Source organism: Astatotilapia calliptera, chromosome 11 (assembly GCF_964374335.1).
Source record: "Astatotilapia calliptera chromosome 11, fAstCal68.1, whole genome shotgun sequence".
NCBI lineage: Eukaryota > Metazoa > Chordata > Actinopteri > Cichliformes > Cichlidae > Astatotilapia > Astatotilapia calliptera.
The window spans coordinates 13,588,313-13,611,330 of NC_137432.1; the positions used below are offsets into that span (position 1 = coordinate 13,588,313).

A 23,018-nucleotide genomic window follows, 5' to 3' on the forward strand; every position below is an offset into this window, starting at 1 on the left:
TGACAGTACTTGTGATAGATAGCAGCCCCGGTCAGCACCATGGAGTAGTCATTGGTCCATTTAGATGTGTAACCCCACCGCTCTTTGTTGCTGTCCCAGAAGTGGCTACGGGCCGGGTAACCAACAATGCGGTCTGGGAAACTCTGCCACACTGTGAAGGCAAAGTCAACCTGGATCGAGATCACAGAGAAACAAAGTGAGACGGGCAGAAAACACAGCACATGAGGACAGGAGAACAGATGATTCCAGAGAAGTGTACCAACAGCATAGAGAGAGAGATGATAAATAGAAAATGACTAGCTCGAACTTGGGCCACTTTTGGTCTTAAATGAAAACACAGTACAAGTGAAGTATGATGACAGTCTGACCTCTGTAGTGGAAAGCACCGTGTCCTCGTCCAGACTGAGTACAGCATCGGTGGGGATAGTGTTGTAGGGCAGAAAGCGGCTGCTTATCACCTGGTGTGATTTGGAAAACACAAGCAAATGTGACTGGGCGAGAGAAAAGAACAAACAGCTTTATTGTGCAGCTGATTACCAAATGACACTGTATGAATTGGCCTCATATGAGCACAAGTGAGGTGCATGTGCTTAACAGACGGCACCAACAGTCAGTGTCTTTCATGTCTCTTTGTGCTACAGAGCTGTTCATCTTACAGAGTCAGTGACAGTACAAACACACCGTGTTAATGAGGAGCTTAAAAACACAGATCAGGATCCATAAGTAGAAGAGTGCTTTTCCCTACAGTCTCTCATATATCTCTCTAAATATAGTTAAAAATAACTATTTTATTAAGTGATCATAAGGACTAAAAAATAAAAATGTGTCTAGACTTCTAAATGTCACTTTTAATCAAAGTGTAGAATGTGGGTTTTTAATCGCTGTCAGCAACAACCTTGTTGGCCACACTGGCATTCGACCCACGGGGCTTTAGTTGAATAAATACCTGCAAGTTTCTTATACACTACAAGTTTCATTTTGCTTGGAAACATGTTTACAGGATAAATACCGATAAACCTCCTTGAATCAAGCTCCAAGAAGTGAGAGAGAAAGACACAACGTTCCAGTGCCATGTCTGAAAAGCACTTATGCTTAAAATTTAAGTCTTTTTCATTATTTCTGAGACCTAAATGATAAATCCAACATTTTTGTATCGAATCCCCAGTAAATATAAAATAGGTTTAGATATTGAACCTATAGCTGACACACTCTAGCATCCTCCTGCATTAGGGAGGCTGTGGTCTTAGATTAGTAAGTGTTGAAAGCATAAAAGGTCATGCAGTAAACAGTAAATTAAAAAGGACCCAAAGGCTGTACTTGTTAGAAATTCACCTGTGCCGTCTGCACTGATTCCCACTAATAGAATTCACTGATGCAGCCCAGGTTGAGCTTTAGTGATTCTTCCGAGAAGAATGGGGAAAAAAGAAAATAGGTGTACTTCCGCTTAAACCAAGCACCAAGTAAAGGTATGAATGCTTATGTAACATTTCAGTGGTTAATTTTAAATTAAACACACACATAACTGCAAAAACTGTTTTTGTTTTGACATTGTTGAATACTGTGTGCAGTCCAATAAATACATTTTATTCAGTTTAAGAAGATTTGTGAAATAAAACCAAATGTGGACAACTTGCGTAATATGACACATACACGCCTAAGGTTTTTACCTTGCTTTCTCCTTCTATTACAGTAACAGGGACTGATGTGGCAGGCCAGCGGTGCTTGGCAGGAAGAGGCTTTTCACAGTTCCACAAAACTATCACCTGCACAAAGAGGGGAAAAAAGTATGGATTAAAGATAAACACCATGAAGAAGACCTCATTTTAATTTCAAAATCATCTCTTTACTAGCTTTGTAGAAGACAACAGCATCTTCATGAAACTGCATATCTATTTTCAGAACTGTCACACCACCTACACGACAGTGATGTGTCATTACTGTAAATGCTGAAACAAAATGTACTGTGAACCCAATATTCACTGAAAAAGGCGACAGGATTGAATGAACACACCGAAACCCGTGCTGCAAAACACAGCACAGACACATAGTAGTTAAAACACTGCCACCATATCTTAAACAGCTCTGTGTCTGAATTTCAACAGTATTTAAGCACAACTTTCACGTCAGCAGAACAGCTGTAGATTACATAGTTCTACTGCTAATGGCTTCTTATATTTCCTACAGTGTGCATTACCAGAGTATAAAAGGATCCGGAGAGAGTGGAGTGTTGGGGTGGATGTGTTGTGGCAGGAATGTTGCAAATGCAAATGATTTGGACAGCCTCCCTTCATCTCTCCAGCATGAATAAAATACTGCAGTTCAAAAGCAGCTTTAAACCAACAGCCGCACTTTGGTGATACGATAAACCTGAGCAATGACATAGCAGCAGACCTCCCTTTCCTACCAAAGCGGCTTTGCTTGTGTGGGTTGTCCGGAAAATGTCTTTAAATAATGCTTTGGAAACTTTCTGCATTTTAGGATGCAAAACATTTAAATTAACTGACAGAAGGAAATCACATCAGCGTCACGGAATAACCTCTGTGGATCGGGTGTGTCTGAGGATAGCTGTGTGTACATGTGTGTTGGGTTTTTATTGACCTGGGCACAGTACTGGGATTTGGCCACAGCGACAAGTAACTTCATGACCGGCTGGGACTGGGAGACCAGTGGAGTGACCACATGAATGATCGCTGTAAACTTAGAAGGTGGCTTAATACCTAGAAGGCAAAAAAACAAAAAAAACAGGACACGGTATTTAAAAAAACAACCTTTTTCTTCTCACACATCTACTTCAAGCTGTGTGGATGCATAGCTGAACAGGTCTAATTAGGTCTGTAAAGGAAAGGAAGCCAGTTAACCAAATCCCAGTGTCAACAACAAGCCAAATATCTGGCCAATTAACACAAATTAGCACAAACACAACATGGCAAGTGTAACTGATGTGCTTCTCTGACAAATCATAAAATAATAAATATGCATTACATAACTTGTCCGTGATTTACATATTAGTTTACAAGCACTTAACACCTGTCACACACCACCTGTTTCTGTGTTGTGCCATAAATAAAATCAGTCTAACCAAGCCTGGGGTCTCTCAGTAATGTTGTTCCTATACTGCATGCATGATTGATTAACTGACCCAGCTCAGCGTAGTAGAAGGGAAAGTCTCTCAGGGAGGTGGAGTACTGAGGCAGGGTGAAAAGACCTCCAGGAAGACTGTTCCACATGAGGTTACTTCTTGAGGTGTGCAGCAGCACCCGGTCCTGAATTATCTACAAGAATAGGAGAGGGGAGTGGGGGGGTGGGGCAAGATCACATTTTTCAGTAAATTTGTAATTTGATCATAAATAAAATCACAACAGTGCTTTTCCTGAGTTATTTCAAGACAAAGAAACTTCTCACTGTTCTCACAAGGACTGAGGAAATAGAGTTGTGCGTCGAGATTGTGCATGTCCAATCCAACATGCTGCTTGGGACTGAGTGCAGGCACAGATCCTCTGGCACTTCTCAAAATTAACAGCTGAAATTACGAGTCACTTCAAATAAATAAGGATCCTGCAGAATACAAATGAGGGGCTTTTTGTCTTCATCTTGTTGTGCCTTCTAATAAACGTCCTTTCATTCTGTTATTTGAATCTCTTTTAGGGTTTTTGTCAACTAATTTTTGGCTGTGCTTTGCAATTTCTCATCTTTCAGTTTCCCAGTTATATAAATGAATTTCAGGTTTTCATCGGTATATTTTATATATGTGTAACAAATGACAGAGTTGGATTTAGACTAGAATTGACAGTGACCGATCTATTTTGAGAAATTGAGATGATATGAATCTGTGAAAACAGACATCAGTTCAAAACGCTGAAATCCGATGTTGTAAGATCCTCACACAGTAAAAGCCTTTATGCACCAGATGCATAAACATCGTGTGAATGTTTCATGCATTAAAAATATTTCTCAGACCAAACACATCATTTCGCTGGACAAATTTGCAGCACTTATTTTTTTCAAGTCAAGCTCAATTTTTTAGAATTTTTAAATCCAAATAGAGATCTGATCATTCAGTCCACTGCATTTGACATCAAGTGTGTTTGAAGCTCAAAATGTGCACTGGTACCAAATATAGAAATGGTAAAATAATATTTTACCTCACTGACATCATTAATATTGAGTAACAGCAGTTGTGACATAGCTTTAACTCAAACCATGAAATTCTCCCTGTTGTCGTGATCTTGTGAGAACTGAATGAACCCAGTTTTCCCCCTTTTATTTTTAGGAAAACATTACGATGCTTGATTTTGTTTTCCTTTTTTCTTCTTCCTTTAAAAAAAAAAACAAACTAAAATAAATAAATTTAAATAAATCGTTTAAGAACGATTTTTAAAAAAAAATCAGAATGTCATGACAGTTTTTCGCAATGGACTCTCTGTAACAAAATTAAAAGTCATGTTTAGTTATTTAGTCCAATATTACATTCTGTATGCTTGTAAGCTTTGCAAGCCCAAGCATCACCTGTTCCCACTGACATTCCCAGATGACTCCTAGACATTAAGAGGATATCCTAATAGAAATGTTATGTGTCCTCAGTAGTTATGGTGCAGCTACAGACCACAACAAACCCTGTTTATTTCTAGCAGAATACATGTGGTGATAAACGTGATTGTTCAGGTTCACTTTTACCTTGTTTATGGCAAAATATCAAGAATCCCCAGATAATGGTAGCTCGCTAAAAGAGTGCATCAGGAGTCAAAACATAGCTAATTTGGTGTTGCACTGTGGGATATGTCGGTACAGGGTTAAGATGCTGAGTGTAAACAGATCGAACATCAGCTTCTCGGGGTTGTAACTTTAGCCCGCTGACACGGAAAAGCCATCTCTGCCTTCTAATGCTCTGACTTACTTACTCTTGGTATGAAATGTCTGTAAAGTTATACGAGCATAACTATTATTGGTGTGAATTGCAGTCAGTCATAAGACTGACTGCATGTTATGGAAAACAGCTGTAACATGATCTTCTTCACCTGCCATTCAGATAGTTTTTCAGTCACTTAGAGGTCACCTTCATTTGTTGTCATAAAATAGTGTCAGGTAAATTTATAGACACAAATATTTAACCATGTAAACAGAGGATGAGTTTAAAGAAAAAAATCCTCACTTCCACAGCTTTACAATATCCTTTTTGCTTTTTTTCTCGCCTCTTTATCCTTTTTCCATTCTTTACAGCTCTCATCTTTGTCTGTTTGTAACTCTAGCCCAAGAGCAGCGTGATAGGCTGCTATTCACCGGGAAGCCTACAGATAAATGGAGTCTGACAGGAACAAACTACTGACATGATTGATAGCCAAGCCACAGCGATACGCAGCCTCAAAACATGACAGCAGTGCTTAACAATATACATCACTCCTCTTGGTTTTCAATGTGGTTTTGAGCATTTTCATTGTACTAGTGCTACTACACAGTCTGTACTGATAATACGTCACCACAAAGTCGATAAGAATAATGAAAAGAATTGAATCATTCCTAAATGATAAGACAACTAATAGATTTATAATTTAACTGTATTTTTTTACGCTTGTATTTATGCACAAATACAGAAGTGAAAAATACTAACACAGTAGTGAGGTTTTAAAATATGACAAATAATACACAGCACTTTTACGCCTGTATATAGTGACACACATGTGGAGAGTTGTATGTAGGTGTGTATGTACCTCCAGTGTGGTCAGTACTATCTTCTCCACAGAGTTGAAATAAGCCTCCCACAGGAACTGTGTCTGCTGTCTCAGAGAGAGGATCTTATCTTGGTGGATGGAGTGCACTGTTGAAGGGATCTAGGGAACAGGTAAGATATGCAAGAACATTTATTTTAATGAAGAAAGTAGAAAAGAACAGCTTAAACTGGATAATCTCAATACACAAATCAGTTCTGCTGTCATATCTGCTGTATAGTAGTTTCAGGTTAAAGGGGTTAAAACCAATAAATCAGCACTGAACAATTCATGGAGGTCATCGAAGATGTGCCCTCAAAATGCAGCAATATTCAGACACTTTGCACTTGCTAGCTGACATAAACAAAAACTGGAAAAAAGAAGCAAGGAACACCTGCAGGCTGCTGTTACCATCTCTTTTTAAGACATGCCAAAAACCTTCAGTGTTTAGGGGAAAAAACTAAAACTCACCTTCAATCTACATCATCGTCATCTATGAGAATTAACACCCTTAGAGTTGTATGTAAAATGTTATCATATGAACAAATAATAGATAATGTATGATGACACTTTACTAGAACCGATACTGACAATGTTCATCACAAGCACTGAAGTCTCTTGTACATTTGGCAAGTATGGGTACTACAGCTTCCTTCATCACCGTCACGTCGGAGCAAAACAGGAAGTCAAAATTGGTGAAAAAAATTAATACAAAACTGAATAACCAAATACTTTCATGATAACAGATTTGAGAAGCCAGCATTGTTACTTATCCCATTTCTAAAAAGGTACACGTTTATTAAACATCAAGTGTGATCACATGTATAAAAGCAGAAGTGTTGGCAGTTTGTGCATTTTAACACAAGGCCACTATTTTACCACGACTCAACATCCTAGGAAATTCAAAATCGCAAAATTGATGGTGACCACATTCGGCATGAGTGACAAGCTCGGTGTCAAGACCTATGGAGACATTTCAAAGCAAAGCCCCGAAACACAAGCAGCCATTGAACGAGGTCAGACAGTGCAATGTTTAGAAATTGGGGGTGGGTGGGCTACGTAGGCCTCAGTTAGCAATTTAAATGTTAAACATCATGATAGTAAAATTTGCAAAAGCCTGAACAAGCATGGCTTGTTTGGAAGGACTGCCAGAAGAAAGGTTTTTCTCTCTAAAAAGAATATTTTAGCATGACTTGCAAAGTCGCACCTGAACAAACTACAAAACTTCTGGAGCAGAAGTGGAGACAATTCACAGCACCACATTTGGAAAACAAACAAAGGAAAAAAAGAGAAACAAGAACATATCAGCACAAATGACTCATACACACTATCAAGCACAGTGGTGGAGTCGTGATGATTTTGGCTTGTTTCAAAACCATAGAACCTGGGCACCTTGCAGTCATTGAGTCGACCACAAGCTCCTCTGTGTGTCTAGAGTCAAACATGGGGCCCTCTGTCTGACAGCTAAATCTTCGCTGAAAATGAGTCATGCAACAAGACGATGACCACAAAAAACAGCAGCAACTCACAGAAAACTACAAATGTGGTTCTACATGCTACTAAATCATGTGGCGTGCTCAGTTTTTTATAGTTCTTTGACAACCTTCTTTTTCACATGAATGTATGCATTGAAATCTGTCCAATGAATTAGATTCTGATAAAATAACCAAAAACATCAAGACAGGAGATAATGCTTTTATTATAATAACTTTCACTGGTGATGAGGGATAAAAAAAAAAAAAAAAAAAAAGTAATAAAAATTCAAGAAATGGCAATATGACAGTGGTGTTTTTTAGTGGTATTCTAGGAGGTTTTAATGAGCTATTATGGCACTCGACCTCTATATGTATATAGGGTATCCTGCTTTAGGTTTTTAACTTAGAAGCTCTGCTTACCTGTAATAGCAGCCTTTCATCCCCAATAACAGCTGCCCTATTCCAGTCGATGATCTCTGAGAAGGGAAGCTCCCAGCCATTACTTAGCATCACTGGCACGCAAGCTGCCTGCAAGAGTAACACCACAAATACAGAGAGAAAATGAACTGTTAATAAGGTGAACCGCTTTAAGAATGGAACCTGTGAAACTTGTGAGACCCACAGTATGCTAATAACGTTTAAATTTACAGTAAATATCTCAAGCAGGGAGGAGAAGTTGGATAAGAGTGCAATCAGTTTGCCAGTGCCATATTGCCTGCTACCTGAGTCTTAAAATATTTATACTCAATATTCATATTCAAAGGGAACAACCAGGCATCGGTCTTGTGGAATAATTTCTCTTTTAGGAGGCAATAAAAAAAGGAGGTACTCATATAAGGCAATTTAAACAGTTGGATCGACACTTTTTTTTCACAGCACATTTCCGTAAACCACAGAATCACTGCAATACTGTGACGACTACCTCTCAAAGTGACTAAGCAGTGTGGCTTCATAAAAATGATCAATGTACTTAGTGGAAAGGAAGATAAACTTTAAAATGGCTTAACTATCAAACCCCTGTGTCTAAGAGATGAATGAAATTCTTACTGAGGTGTGTCTGTTGGTGGATGTCTTTGTGTCTTAGTGGTGCACAGCAGCCTCCTGTAATCTGTTAAGCGGACTACCAATTACTGATTGGTCTTGTGCATCCAGGAACAAACACTCGTGCATCAGAGCGCTGCAGTATTCATCTAATCATCTTCTTGTCATTAGCAAAGGTCTTTGCATGCTTTACCTGCCTAGCTGCTCTCACAGAGAAATAATCTTCAAACCCTTGTAGGTAACTCAGGATATTACACAGCCAATATGTGAAAGAACCATTATAAAAACTCAGTATGACAAACTTTCTGCTATGATATATACTATTCTATACCAAAGTCTCAAGCCACTGTTCAGTTCTCTATACTTTGCTAGGAAAATAGGTCATTGCTGGATTTTTCCTGTTTCTTTAGGGCATGACTTTCATATACTGTTCACGTACTGTAGATGGGTTTTTTTTCCTTTTGTTTTTAGGTGTGTGCCAATTCTTCTTTTGTCCTCTTTGTCCTCCTGTCCTGTTCTCTTTGGTAATCCTATTCTAGGTGGAAAAATATTATTTTTTGTGTTTCTAACTTTTATCTTTCGCATTTTCACTCAACTCAGCTGAGGAAATGGGAAAAAATTGTGCATTTTTGTCACATGATGAAGTGCTTAAAGATGCTATTTAAAATTGGTTGTTTGCCATCTGTTGTGTGTAGACACAACATGGTTCATCAATTAAGTACTTTTTTTAATTCTTGAAGACTTCATAGATCAGTGTTATGTGGTTCAAAAGAAAAAAAACCTTTGAAAAATGATCAGGTACAAGGACTAGACTGAAAATCAACGGAAAAGCTGACAATGGCCAAAGAAAAAACTTTGAAAAACCTTCAGAAAGCCTGGAGAACTACTGCTTAAAACCACTTTAAAAATCACAATAAAAACTGGCTCCTTGGAACCAAAATATAAAAGTAAGAGGGGTGACTCAGTCTTATAATGTAGTTTTCTTCTAGAGGAACTAAGCATTAAGCATTGGATTTCCTTAATTACTTTGCAACCAGGTTTCCAAAAAAGTTAGAAGTCTGGGTAAAATGTTGTGGTCTGCATGTTTTCCAGAAGCTCTGCTTTCTCCCACTAAAACATGCTGGGTTAATGATACCTGTCTTGGACGATGGCACTACAGCAAGAGATACTGTAAATCTCAAGAGTTTCACTCTAATTAAATAAAGATTTAAAGAAAATCTTCACTCCAGCAGCGGGAATGAGGATCAGCACCTCCAAATCTGAGCCCATGGTTCTCAGCCGGAAAAGGGTGGAGTGCCCACTCCGGGTCGGGGATGAGTTCCTGCCCCAAATGGAGGAGTTCAAGTATCTCGGGCTCTTGTTTGCAAGTGATGGGAGAAGGGAGCCGAAGATCGACAGACGGATTGGTGCTGCGGCCGCAGTGATGCGGATGCTGCACCGGTCCGTCATGGTGACGAGAGAGCCGAGTGTAAAAGTGAAGCTCTCAATTTACCGGTCGATCTACGTCCCTACCCTCACCTATGGCCACGAGCTGTGGGTAGTGACCGAAAGAACGAGATCACGGATACAAGCGGCTAAAATAAGCTTCCTCCGAAGGGTGGCTGGCCTCTCCCTTAGAGATAGGGTGAGAAGGTCAGCCATCCGGGAGGGGCTCAGAGTAGAGCCGCTGCTGCTCCACATCGAAAGGAGCCAGCTGAGGTGGTTCGGGCATCTGACAAGGATGCCTCCTGGGCACCTCCTGGGTGAGGTATTCTGGGCATGTCCCACCGGGAGGAGGCCCCGGGGCAGACCTCTGCTTAGGCTGTTGCCCCCGCGACCCGGCCCCGCAACCCGGCCCTGGATAAAGCTGAAGAAGATGGATGGATGGAAAATCTTCACTCCTTACACTCACTGACTTCAGTCACTGGGGCATTATGCCTCACAACAGCCTGTTCGCTTTCACAAATTCCGTCAAATTTCCGTGCGTCTGTCCTACTCAACTTCTTTGCTTCTTGTATAAGTGTTTACACACACCCCAGTGCCTCTCCCTGCCACGGCCCATCCCTACAATCTAGCCAACCTCTGCATTCTAACTCCACTGCAGACACACAGCTTTCTCCTCTGGCGTCCTGTCTATGCGTGGCCTCCCCTGTGATGTAATCATCTTCCAATTTCATTCAATACAGAGGCAGTGCCCATTTTACCTCTGGTAAAATCAAAACTCATCATTTTAGTTCCATCTCCTACAACATTCATTTAACAACATAAATTGCCTCAAGTAAAAGTATGCGTTAAATAAAATTAACTTAGGCACTCTTCAACGTATGATCTGAGCACGCTGTCACTACATGAGCCTGGCCATATCTGTACACCTAAAACACAGACAGATGGTGTGAATGAGATAATTACTGTGTTGGGGTTGAATTAGGGACACTTGTTGGATAATTGAGGAACATTAAATGCAGGGTAGCCATTCACATAAATGATTAGGCACATGTTTTCTGCCACACAAAAACAAAAGTGGAGGAAGATTTGAGTAGGTGGGGGTGGGGTGGGGGGTGTCACCTAAAGGAATGGAAAAAGCTGAACCAGATTAAAAAAAGAAAAAAGGAAAAAAAGAAACAAGATGGCAGAAAAAGCTGTGAGTCATACGCAGCTAAAGTAAGACTAGCTGCACATTAACAAAATGACTGGCACTGGGTGAGAGAGCTACTAGGACTAAATAAGCACTTCACTTTTTGCACTCTCGAGTGCTGATGAGGAGCTTCATTGTTTGATCAGGTTTGGTGTTGACACACAACATTATTTCTTGAATCAGTTTAATCTATATTTGCTTAATATAAGAGACTGTAAAATGATGATGCCTTAATGATCTTAGCACCTTACAATTTCTGTGGGCTGGAAATCAGCTGAGATTTATTCATGTTCAAATTTTAAAGTGATTCCTTAAGAATAATCTGACTCTGTGTTTGTGTACCATGTTTACATATCTTTGTGCGGACCAAAAATTGGAATGTCAGTATACTTGTGGGGACCAACAGCTCTTGTAGGGACAAAATGCCCATCCCCACGAGCTTGAAGGCATTTTTCAGGCTCAAAATGTGGTTTTAGTGTCAGGGATACAATTAGGTTATGGTTATTTTTACGCTAAGTGTTAGGGTTAGGCATTCATTTTTGATGGTTAGGGTAGGCTGCAAGGAAAGCATTATGTCAATTAGATGTCCTCACAAAGATATGAAAACAACTGTGTGTGTGTAAAATAGCTTCTTCAAGCAAAATTAAACATGATGTTGCATATGATTTGTATTTCCTGAACTATTGTACTATACAACCCCGTTTCCAAAAAAAAATTAAATATCAGTCTAAGTAGCAGACTGTTTTTAAATATAAGGCATTTAAAAACTATACATAACTGTAGGATGGCAGCATGCACCGCTCCAAACCCTGTCCAATATTAATGATGCCCTCACAGATGTGCAGAAGAAACGGCGTTCTTAAATTACTGGACCATTTTATCCATGAAGGGTGATGAAGACTACTTCCCTATTTCTGAAAGACTGCCTTCTCTGGGATCTACATTTGGTGAGATGCCACAGCGGCTCCATAGTGTAGTGATCACACATTTGTCTAACAAGGAAAAGATTCCTGATTCAATCCTAGGAAGAAGAAAAAAAACAAAACAAAAAAACAAAAACAGGGGCTGCATCAGGAGGAGCATCCGATATATAAGAAAAAAAACCCTCCCAAATCAAGGCATGCTACCAGCTGTGATGACTAAAGTGTAATATAGACTTTGTAAATCCTATGACACAGAACATATTTATCCCTAAAGTTTTTTCACTTCTTTGTACATCCAATATCAGCATTCTCTCTCCAGGAATTTGCTGACATTTGTGAGTCCTTGTATTGACACTATGATTAATATTCCTTATACTGACGATGGTTGTTATTCTCTCACCGATTTAAAAACTATGGCAAAAAAGTATCTAGAAATGGGTGAGAGGAATCGACGGTAGTGAACAAGCCAATCACAATTGTTCCAGACTATGCTGACGCGATGTTTAGCTACATTTCCAGGGAGGTCATATTCGTAGAGTTACAGATGGGTTTACGGTTACAACATAGCTACTGCATAGATTCAGGAAGCAGCTGTTTCTTTTAGTTGTGAGACATCCCACTTAGTCTTTTTTTTTTTTTTTACACTTGTTTTAGGATTACATTTTCACCACCCTAAAATATTGAATAAAATTCGCAATGAGCCTATATTCTAACAAAATACAGTCAGCAGTAAAAAGCAATATGTGCGTTTTTAATCACTGACCTGTAAAGCCTCTAAGAAGCGAAAGGAACCCAGCCGTCGTCCTCGAGGTACCAGACAGAATGTGGAGTTGTACAGCATTTCTCTGTAGTCATACCTGCAGAGCAAGAAATTAGAGAAATCAGCAACACATGTTCAGAAGATGAATTTAGGCAACCATACAGAAAACAGAGCTGTGTTTTTGTTTATTGATTAAAAAAAAACTTATTTAAAAAAAAAAAAAAGACTTAAGTAAGAAAGCAAATGCAGAACCAATTTTATTTTTTTACATGTGCAAAACACGTGTTACCTCTCTTTTTTGGATAAAAGAATACCTTGAAAGAACTAATACTATGAGGAAAAAGCCCAGTCTCTGATCTTGACTTCTGTCCACTCACCTATAAACCCCTTTGCCCTTTCACCTGCACATCTAAACATCTCTCGTTCTTCCTCCATTCAATCTAAGCCTCAGTCAGCACTTGCTTGGATTAAGAAGCTGCTTGGAATTCCTTCAGTGTCATTATTATGTGCAGGAGAGTGAGTGTATAAAGGAGCGGTTTTTGTGTGTGTGTGTGTGTGTGTGTGTGTGTGTGTGTGTGTGTGTGTCTTGGCTAGTTGTGCATTCAGTTGAGTTTTATGAAGGATAACTGGAAGTGTAAATATTTTATTTCTCAGTATTATTTGCAAACAAGGACAAATGCAAATGTGTGCTACATTTAAAACAAGTTGTGGTTACATTTGAATGAGACTGCAAATAAGCAAAGGTGAGTCATCATTTGTGTTTGCCTACTGTGTATATCTACCTGGATGTCCACAGCCTCTCATTTACTGTGTGTGTGTGTGTGTGTATACATAAATTATGCTTAGGGTTTCACTGCTGGGTGTCTCACCAAGTGTACTGGTAAGTAGGGCTGGGCCATATTATACCGTTCACGGTAATACCGGTATAATGTTAGGCAACGATAGGAAAATGAAATATCGCGATAGAATATGAGTAAAACGCGCATGCGCAGTGCCTTTGTTTTCATACGCACATGGCCGATTGTTGAGTGAAACAAATGAACCAGAATTGGTTTGTAAAAATGGTGCAACTTCAGTGATGTGGAACTGGTTTGGTGTTTGTCCGTCAGATACACGACAAAGCACATTTCTTTGCAGAACATGCAAGCGGCCGTCGTTATTGTCGTATTTGTCGGACTAAGATGCTCTTAAATCTGGGAGTAATCTGGGTCCTAAACTCCGTATGCTTCATGTCAAACGAACACTGCAGCATCACTGAGCGTTAAAAACTGTCTAAATTCTTTCATCTTTAATAAAACGATCAGCATTGCTGCTTTACCAGGTGTAACTATGAAGTTTAACTTCCAGGCATCCATGAAAACAAAATGTATTACATTTAACGGAGTTAGAAGTTAGCAGGAAGCTAGCGGAAGTTAGCTCGCTAGTTTCGCTAGTTACCTAAGCATGATATAGCATGTTCTGACTGAGAGATTTCTGAAAAAAATCAAACGTACAGCTCTGCTATCACTTCCAACATAAATGAAGACAGGAAACTAAACAGCAGTGACGTTTGTAGGGTTACTGAAGTTGGGCTAGCTGGTATATAATGATGTGCTACGTGATCGCTAGCGACACAGCTATGTTAGCATAACATAAACAGTGAAGCTGGAGGACGAACACTAACACTTTTCCACTTATAAAAGTTAACGTGAAGGTTCCTCATGGTTAGAAACAAATGCAATCGCATGGCAGGATGCTGTAAACGGACCAAACTTCAGTCAGGAGAACAACTGAGATAATCCATCCACAATACGAGGTTAGTCATTAATATACTGCAACAACATGGGAATAGAGCAGCTGCCAGAGAATTCAACATTAATGAATCAATGGTACAGAAGTGGAGGAAGCAAGAAGAATGAGTTTAATAAAGTTTGATTTATCTGACTGCTTTGTTTCGCTTAATGTGCCTTATAATCCCGTGCACCTTATGGTCCGAAAAATACGTACTGCACACTGCAGTTTAATGTTGCAAAGCACCTCTTTTTAACTTCAGTGGATATTATACATGGTTATGCTCAGGATATGTCAGCCCATTTCTACTGGAAATGCCTTTTGGTTAAACTTTCAGCAAGGAATTTGCATTTGCACTGTTAAATTTTTATAAAGCTTTAATGTACATAAAAACCAGCTTCTTGTTTAAGTGAAAATAAATGGAAGGTTGTCTTTTTGCGCTAGTAATGTTGTGGAGTTGTATTTTGTCTCGCATCAATTATATCGTCAGTTATATCGTTATCGCAAATTTTCAAATATATATCGTGATAAATATTTTTGGCCATATCGCCCTGCTCTACTGGTAAGGCTCAATATTAAAAAGGCACGCTGCTCTGCAGACTTGATCCATGAACTGATTTACATCTAGTCTACAGGGCACTGCACAGTCAAGACACATCCCGGCATACTACTATGCACACTTGGTAAAAGTAACACACAGTAGTACACTGTACCTCCAGCTCTTCCTAAGCACTTTCATAACATAAAGCACAACACTTTTTTTTGCTATACCCAATATACAATCATCCAAACCGCATTCTTAGAAACACTAAAAATACCTCAAAGGGTGTCTAAGAAATATATACCTATGACCATAATACGATATTATTACACCACTATCAAGTCATTTACACAGCAATACAAGGGACATGCATTATAGTGACATAAAAGCAACAGCTAAGCTTGATGCTGTTGATAATACACTTAATACATAATACACTATAAAACACAGAAATCCATTATCAACACTGGAATTATTAGTAGGTCAGAGCAACTAATGCTGCAGAGTAGGTAGCACAGATGTTGCTCTAATCTGTGCATCCATTATGAAATAGTGGACTTAATGATAAGTGTGACTACATCACAGATGGATTGCAAGATGACAAACGCACAGTCTAGCGAGAGTCATGATATTTAACCATTTTGCATGCCTATAAAATCAGAAATGTAGGTCTGCATCTGGGCCCGGCGGGGTGTAAGTTTTTCACATCCATCATCTTTTCTGTCCGTGCAAACTCAGGGAAGACCAGATGTTCCTCTCCCTGCATACCTCCATTCTTCCCTACTCTTCCAGATGGCTGCCTGCGGGGAGGAGCAGTCTCACAGTATGCTACCTCATGTCAGTGAGGACGTTAAGGATGAGTGTTCAAAAACATCTTCCTTTTGAACCAGCTCATGCCTCAGTGTTTTTCTTATATATTTCACAGTGCAATTGTAAGGCATGAAGAGGTTTAACAGACTGGTCTCAAACAGCATAGATGTCAGTGAGAAGCTCATTGCCCGCATCTCACAGCATTTAACTCTGCATGATATGAGGCAAATCCTGCCTTGTCCCATATTTCCACTATGCAGTTAGCTGCTGGTGAACAGAGCAGTTTCACAGTAGCAGATTGGCTGTAGGGATGAGCAAAAAAGAAACAAAAAATAACAACAACAAAAAACCCCACAATTTTTCCCTGTTTGCTTCTCTTTTTTTGTACCTTTGAAAGAGAAAACTGTGCTAGTCTGTGCCATTTTTATGCATTCTGGTCATTGTACTCAAATGAATGAGTCCAATTCTTCCTTTTTTAAATCCATTTACTTTCATAATTCCTTCAACCCCTTTGTTAGGATGGGTGAGGGTGAGCTAATAACATGAAGTCAAACTACATTGCAAAACAATACAGCTTAGCCTAAACCCACACAGAGTTATAGTATGTATGTGGTAGACAGACACATTCAATTTGGACTGAACCTCGACCAGCTGGTCAGTCAGAGCGACCACACCGTTGACGTTTACTGACCACTGTGTTGTTCTTGGTTAGAAACAACCACCTTTTAGAAATGGTAGCTCCTTTTATATGACTAGTCTGTGTTGTCTATCTGTGAGTGACACAGGGAAGACGGGAGTGCAGACTAGTAAAAAGAAACCTTAAAGTCAGAATATATACTGATTTGTCAACCAGTATATTAGTTGTTAAGCTTACCAAAACCCCTCTACTTTCTTCCATAGTTCGTCAACATCGTTTCTCTTTTGTGTTTGTGCGTTTAACTAATTGCCATCTTTCACAGGTCACTGAACTTAGCTGGAAATTCCATCAGTAGGGACCAACCCCTATTGGCCTGCTATGCTATGCTGTGCAAATAAGCATCCTTGTATCACTTTTAAAGGAAAATAAGTAACTGTATTTTTAAACGGCATACACTGGCTTACCAAGATACAGTGATGACAAGTGTTATGCAAGAAGAAAAGCAAATCTAGGACACACTGTACACAGATTCCAGTGAAAATATTATGAGGTGTTTGTTTACTTATGTGAAATCATTTTACATTAATATTTGAGGTTCAAGGCCAGAATGGCACATAAAGGTGGAATCCTGTTATTTGCCAATAATCAGTGCATAGTTTCAATTGACAGGAAGAAAGTAGACCGATCAAGCCTCAGTTTAGGTGCAAACACTCTCCTCCATGTGCAAAAGAAGAGATGAGAGAAACGCACTAATGCGGCCTCATCATTTCGACACTTTACTTGATATTAATACATAACTAGTCCAGTTCTGACAAATGTCCAAACTTTCTCACTGAGGAAAACAAAAAGGAAAAAAGAAAAGGAAAAAGACTTGGCAGTAAAATGGCAAAACATCAGTTTCAATGCTGTGACCTTCTGTTATGCCTCTTTACATAAGTCTATTAATTTTTGAATATAATTTAAAAAATAATTTTTAGTATTAGAGTTAAGGAACAAGAATGATTCAGAAAGAGAAATGAATAACAAGAAGTGAGCTGGGTCAAGAATGAACATCAACCAGTCTCCTAGCAACCAGAACGGATGGTGTGAAAAAGAAATGCATAGCACACTTTGTCAAGTGCCGGAGGAGACTTGGAAGAAGAGCCAAAGTGTTTGTCTCCCATAATCCATGCAAGAGACCACACACATTATCCACATAACTCACAGAGAGGGCTGCAATCAAAAGAGCCATTGACGTGGCATTTCAATGTGCTGATATTGGTTCCACCAGCATGACTACCAGGAACTACAGAGCAGTTTCCTTTAATTTATGTAATTGTTGGTTCTCTTAATCCTCTACACAGTATACATTTACACAACAACAAATATTTGATTTCATGAATTTTCAGAAGAGGTATTGTTAGATTGATACAGATAGGTTAGGTGAAGCAGGATGAATTTACTCATAAAATAACCAAGGACCTTTTCATAGCTGGGCAACAACACAATTTCTGTAACCTAGATTTTGGATATACTGAACCATCAGTTGGTTTAATTATGCCAAATTCAAAATAAATTTGGAAAGGAATGAATACATATCGAACTTCATTTGGTCATTTGGGTTTTTGGTTTGTTTGTTTTTTAAGCTTACAAACCAACAGAAGTGGGTTTTTATCTACTGGCAATGCCAAGATCAAGGCATGCCAATGACAAATGCCACTGTACATGCAGTAATTTGTTATATAAAGCAGAGAAAAAATTCTAAAGTATAGTAACAGTAGGGCAGTTATATATAACACTAGATCTGTGTACAATATGCTCTTTGATCAAACCAACTGCTGTCAGATGAGAACAGAAATTCTGAAGATTTTGGCAGAGCACCAGTTTTTATCTGCGTGACTTTGTTGTAGTATCTGTAAACTCTGGCTCAAGTTCTTAAAAAGAGAAAATCAGTAACAAGGTTCAACATCATCAATGATCTGATGGCCTGGGGCTAGTTTTAAAAAAATAAATTATATTGCTGGTCATGTTGGTTAACCAGCTTATTGCTCTTTTAGGATCAGTGATGGTGTTTCCACAAATTCATTCACCTGTAGCAAACTGACTAAAATGTATTTTCAGTCAGTTACAGTTAGCATTATCACATTATGGGCGATCATGGCTCAAAGAGTTGGCAGTTCGTCCTGTAACTGGAAGGTTGCCGGTTCGAGCCCCGGCTCGGACAGTCTCGGTCGTTGTTTCCTTGGGCAAGACACTTTACCTACCTCTTACTGGTGATGGCCAGAGGGGCGACGGTGCGATATGGCAGCCTCGCTTCTGTCAGTCTGCCCCAGGGCAGCTGTGGGTACAACTGTAGCTCGCCTCCACCAGTGTGTGAAAGTGAGAGGGAATGAATAGTGGAATTGTAAAGCGCTTTGAGGGCCCTGAAAAGCGCTATATATATGCAATTATTAAAATGCCAAAAAAGCTTCATGCCTGTTGAGATCTTTAAATTTGAAAAAGAACGATCTAGCGTCTGTTTGTTTTATGTAGGGAAAGCATAAAGCATAACTGATTTAACCAGATGCTAAAATGAAACCCGTCTGCATACAAACTATTTATTTTGACACAGTCTTAGGAGCAGCTGATCATCGCACTACTTCCAGCAGTGACAGGGGTGAGTACTACTACTTCTATAGATTTATCTTAAACCTCTAGATATTTAGATACATTTCTCTGGATTAAACTAGCACTATACTAAGAAATTACATTTGCTTCTTTTTTCTTTCTTTTTTTAAACAAAAACTCCCATTTAATGGCCCAGGAGCCAGTGGGAGAAAGAACGTTAAAGTAGACATCGGTTAAAGTAGAAACTGATTTAACAATTGTCTCCACAACAAAGGAGAAATTGCATGAACTGAAACGAGAAGGGAGCTATACGACTGTGCTGCTCTCCCACCCCACAGTACCAATACTAACTTCATATCTAATTTTACGCCTTCTCTTTTCTGTCACAGTTGGACTAGGTTGATAGACATTTGGCTGTTGCCAGGACCATTTCTCTGAGCCCGAGGAATTTGAGCCTGAAAGGCAATGAGTGAAAGTGAGTGTCATCAGAAGATAAAGGAAAAGAAGGATAAACTGCAGCTGACAACTGAACACTAGATCCAAGCCCCGCACAGCCAGAGCCACCCATGGCAAGACTGTCACAGACAAACACATAAAGCCTAATTTTAAGATCAACACACATCGGAGCAACTTCAATAGTTGAACAAATGGACCATCTTAGACTCCGCTGTTTTGTTTCTTGACAAGACTGCACACGAGGAAGTAGACGTGTACACCACACAGTGATGGGCCTAAGAGGGGAACACTTTTGGAGAAATTGAGAAACCCCCCCCCCCCCAAAAAAAAAACCCACTCACTCTTATTGAAAGACTTGCATCTAATGTAATATGAATTTACATATAGTGATTTTTCGTGTATGGGAAAAATCATTAACTGACCGTTTATCTCTACAAAGCATTCAAACAGATGCTTTGAATATGGGACTAATAGCATCAAACTTGCATGAGGGTATTTTGCAGTCTATATACTGGAATCTGTGGTAGCATGTCTTCAAGATTTTATTAGAGCTTGGAAAAAACTTGCACACCAACCAAAGCAAGACTGAGCCTACACAAATTTATTCTGTGTTTATATATCTGAATATTAGTTAAACTGTGAAATCCATTCCAGTAATGCAACACAACCAAGAACTTCAACACTAGGGGACACACAAGTTATTGGCCAGAATAACTAAAGAGAACAACTTAAAGCTTAAAATACTCCATTGGCCTGAGGATGAAACATGACTGATTAATGTCTAAGACTGTTATGAATGAGATTCCCTGCACTATCTTGCATTTAATAGGGTAGTTAATCTTGACCGTTTTTAGCTGCAGCCATGATAAATGAGAAACTTTTTTTGAAGCATTGGTGCCTCGAGCAAGGATGGGGACCTAATACTGGGCCCACGGAAAAAAGAAGAATCGGACGGCAATAGAGCTTCAGGGGTAAAGGAAAAAAAATCTAATTGAAATAAACTACACATTTACAATGTCACCTAGACTTGGCTGTGCTAGACTTTCTTTCACCGAAAGTCTAACACAACTGTTTCCCACATCAGCACAGTAATTTACGTTATGGGAAATGATCATTTATTTTTAATAAGAAAACAGGATTGCATAAACATATTGTAGGTAGCTGGATTGCTGAATGTATTTTTTCCATTGAAAAATTTATGGTTGTTACACTTTATTAGACAAGAGGACAGTTTTCCAGCGGTACAAGAATTACCATTGGTGCTTAATGGAGTTTAACAAGGACTGTGTGCTCAAGCCCGAGTCAATGGAGCAGAGAGAATGTTAGAACCAATATGGCTTTTTCAAAAACAAAGCCTTTACTCATTTCCTCAAGGCGCCTTGGATTCACTCATCTTGCTCTGGTTAATGAGTTCAAGACAGCTTTATAAAAAATTTACAGACACACAGAGGGGGGTCTAAAGCTCCACCACATTACATGACCTCAGGTTAATTTACCCAATTACTATGCTTTGAGTCTTCTATCAGTCTTCTTTTTCTTGTGCCCCTTCTCAGTCTCTATCCATCTTAAGCCCTCACTAAACAGGAAAACCTAAACACAAAAACCTTTGATCTGCTCAAATGCTGCTACGCACACCCGTAGGTTTGTACAATTACACTCAACATCCATGCACACTGACCAAATCAAACTGATTTTTTCAAAACATCCATCCAAATAAAAATGCTTGGATCTTAAAAGAGCTGCTGATTTATTTTGGCAAAAGCGTCTCCCACATCTCTAATCAGCCATCCATCAGCTTGACGAGGCTGATGAGTACGATGCTTTGAAGTGCTCTCTGGATACCATAACCAGAACAAGGGACTCTTGGAGATAATGAAATGACTGTTGTTAATGGAACAGCCATTAGTGCTGGAATGTCAGGACTGGCTTGTAAAGTCAGGCAACATAAAGATGTTGGATCAGTCGTTAGGGTCAAATTACTTGACTACAATGACCATGGAGGGTCTAACGTCTCTAGCAATAAGGATCACTGAGAGTAATATACATTTATGCTGGCTCTGGTGTGCATTTCCAAACATTAAATTAGACCTGAGTATTACAGTATAATCTTTAAGGACTTTTTTTATAGCCTGCACCAGGGTTGTTATCGTTAACGAAAACTAACGAAATAACGAAAACTAGAAGTAAAAAAACATTTTCGTTAACAGAAATAAAAATAAAAACAAAAAAAAGGAAAACTAACTAAAACTGTAATGAGTGTTAACAAAACTAACTAAAATTAACTGAATTTATAGCAAAAATGTGTCTAGTTTTCATTGATGTGTGCGTGTCATACAATAGTCAAGGGTGAAAATGAAGTTTAGTTTACAGATTTTTTTCTTGCTGTCTAATTATGCCAGCAGGTGGCCAGTACGTTAGTCGAGTCGTCTGTGTTGCTGCTCCGTCCATGTCAGGAAAAGTCGGGAGAAAGCGCCAGAGTCCAATTTGGGATTACTTTGAATATGACTGTGTTTTGGATAAAGCAAGTGTCTTGTAGTGGAAAGAGACAAATTATGAGGGATGATAGGTTTGTAGCTTGAACCTATTCGCTGGAACGTTGAGGACAATATAATTACACAGCAAGCAAGACCCGAAGTAGGCAAAGTTCTTCATGTTACTCATGCATGAGGGAGACCTGCCTGGAGCCAAGTGTCGTTCCACCACTTGACCTCCGTCAGACTCTCAGCCAGGTTCCCCATAGCACTCCTTTTATTGTGGTTACATGAATATGCATAGGGTCATTAGCATATAACATCTTACATAGGTATACATGTGAAAAAAGAATACTGTGTGTGTGTGTGTGTGTGTGTGTGTGTGTGTGTGTGTGTGTGTGTGTGTGTGTGTGTGTGTGTGTGTGTGTGAGAGAGAGGTCAAGATGTGACCCTGTGAAGAGTCTAGCGGGTCCATCTGAACAAAAGGCTCTTATACTTAAAGAGATATACGTGTGTTTGCTATACCATATATCAACAAGAGAAGATACGACCTCTCCTAGGAGGTGTGTAATCTATACCAGAACACTCTGTAGAGGAGTGAACGCACTCCCCTCTTCATGCTACACAGAGTTGTTACAGACCTCCTAGGATGAGACATTCTTTCAATCTACAAATGATTATACACCTCTAAGCATATATGGTTAAATATTTCTAAGCATAAATGACAATCAACAATACAAAATCTAACAAGGGACATTTCTAAAGGGAAAAAAAAATCCCACAAACCTTAAAGTGCACTTGAAAAGCTCACACAAGGAGGCTAACCTAGCTTACCTTGAGAAGGTAAGGGAGCACACTCAACCCTCATCCCCAGAAAACAGAAGCTAACCCCAGGCAAGGCAGCGTGATGCATCCCGAGACAACAGGACGGGGATACAACTGTGTGAGTCAACTGCCTTCAAAAAGTTTATCAATTCACTTGAACCAAAATTACGAACACCTGGTGCTGCGAGAGTTAATAGTCTCATTGGGGCCAAGATATACATTTTATAGTTGCCTGGTATCAGTGGTTGTTCATCTGCCTTTATTTATTTATTTAAAGAACCCATAGGTGGGAATGTGAGTTGTCTGTCTCTGCGTGTTAGCCCTGCAACAGACAGGCGACCTGTCCAGGGTTAGCGTATGGTAGCTGGAATAGCAACATACCCAAGGATAAGCAGAAGAGCATGACT

The 23,018-nt window shown here is 39.4% G+C and overlaps 1 protein-coding gene across 1 annotated transcript in view; it reads right to left on the reverse strand.

Moving 5' to 3' along the window:
• LOC113031623 (exostosin-1b) overlaps window positions 1–23,018 on the reverse strand; it is a 44,763-nt gene that overhangs the window by 1,550 nt on the left and 20,195 nt on the right. The window contains exons 2-9 of the mRNA XM_026183870.2: window positions 12,519–12,612; window positions 7,598–7,705; window positions 5,706–5,825; window positions 3,140–3,272; window positions 2,599–2,717; window positions 1,668–1,763; window positions 369–458; window positions 10–170 (exon numbers count right to left, since the gene is read on the reverse strand). Of these exons, the coding sequence (XP_026039655.2) occupies window positions 10–170; window positions 369–458; window positions 1,668–1,763; window positions 2,599–2,717; window positions 3,140–3,272; window positions 5,706–5,825; window positions 7,598–7,705; window positions 12,519–12,612 (921 nt within the window). The remainder of the gene's footprint in view (window positions 1–9; window positions 171–368; window positions 459–1,667; window positions 1,764–2,598; window positions 2,718–3,139; window positions 3,273–5,705; window positions 5,826–7,597; window positions 7,706–12,518; window positions 12,613–23,018) is intronic.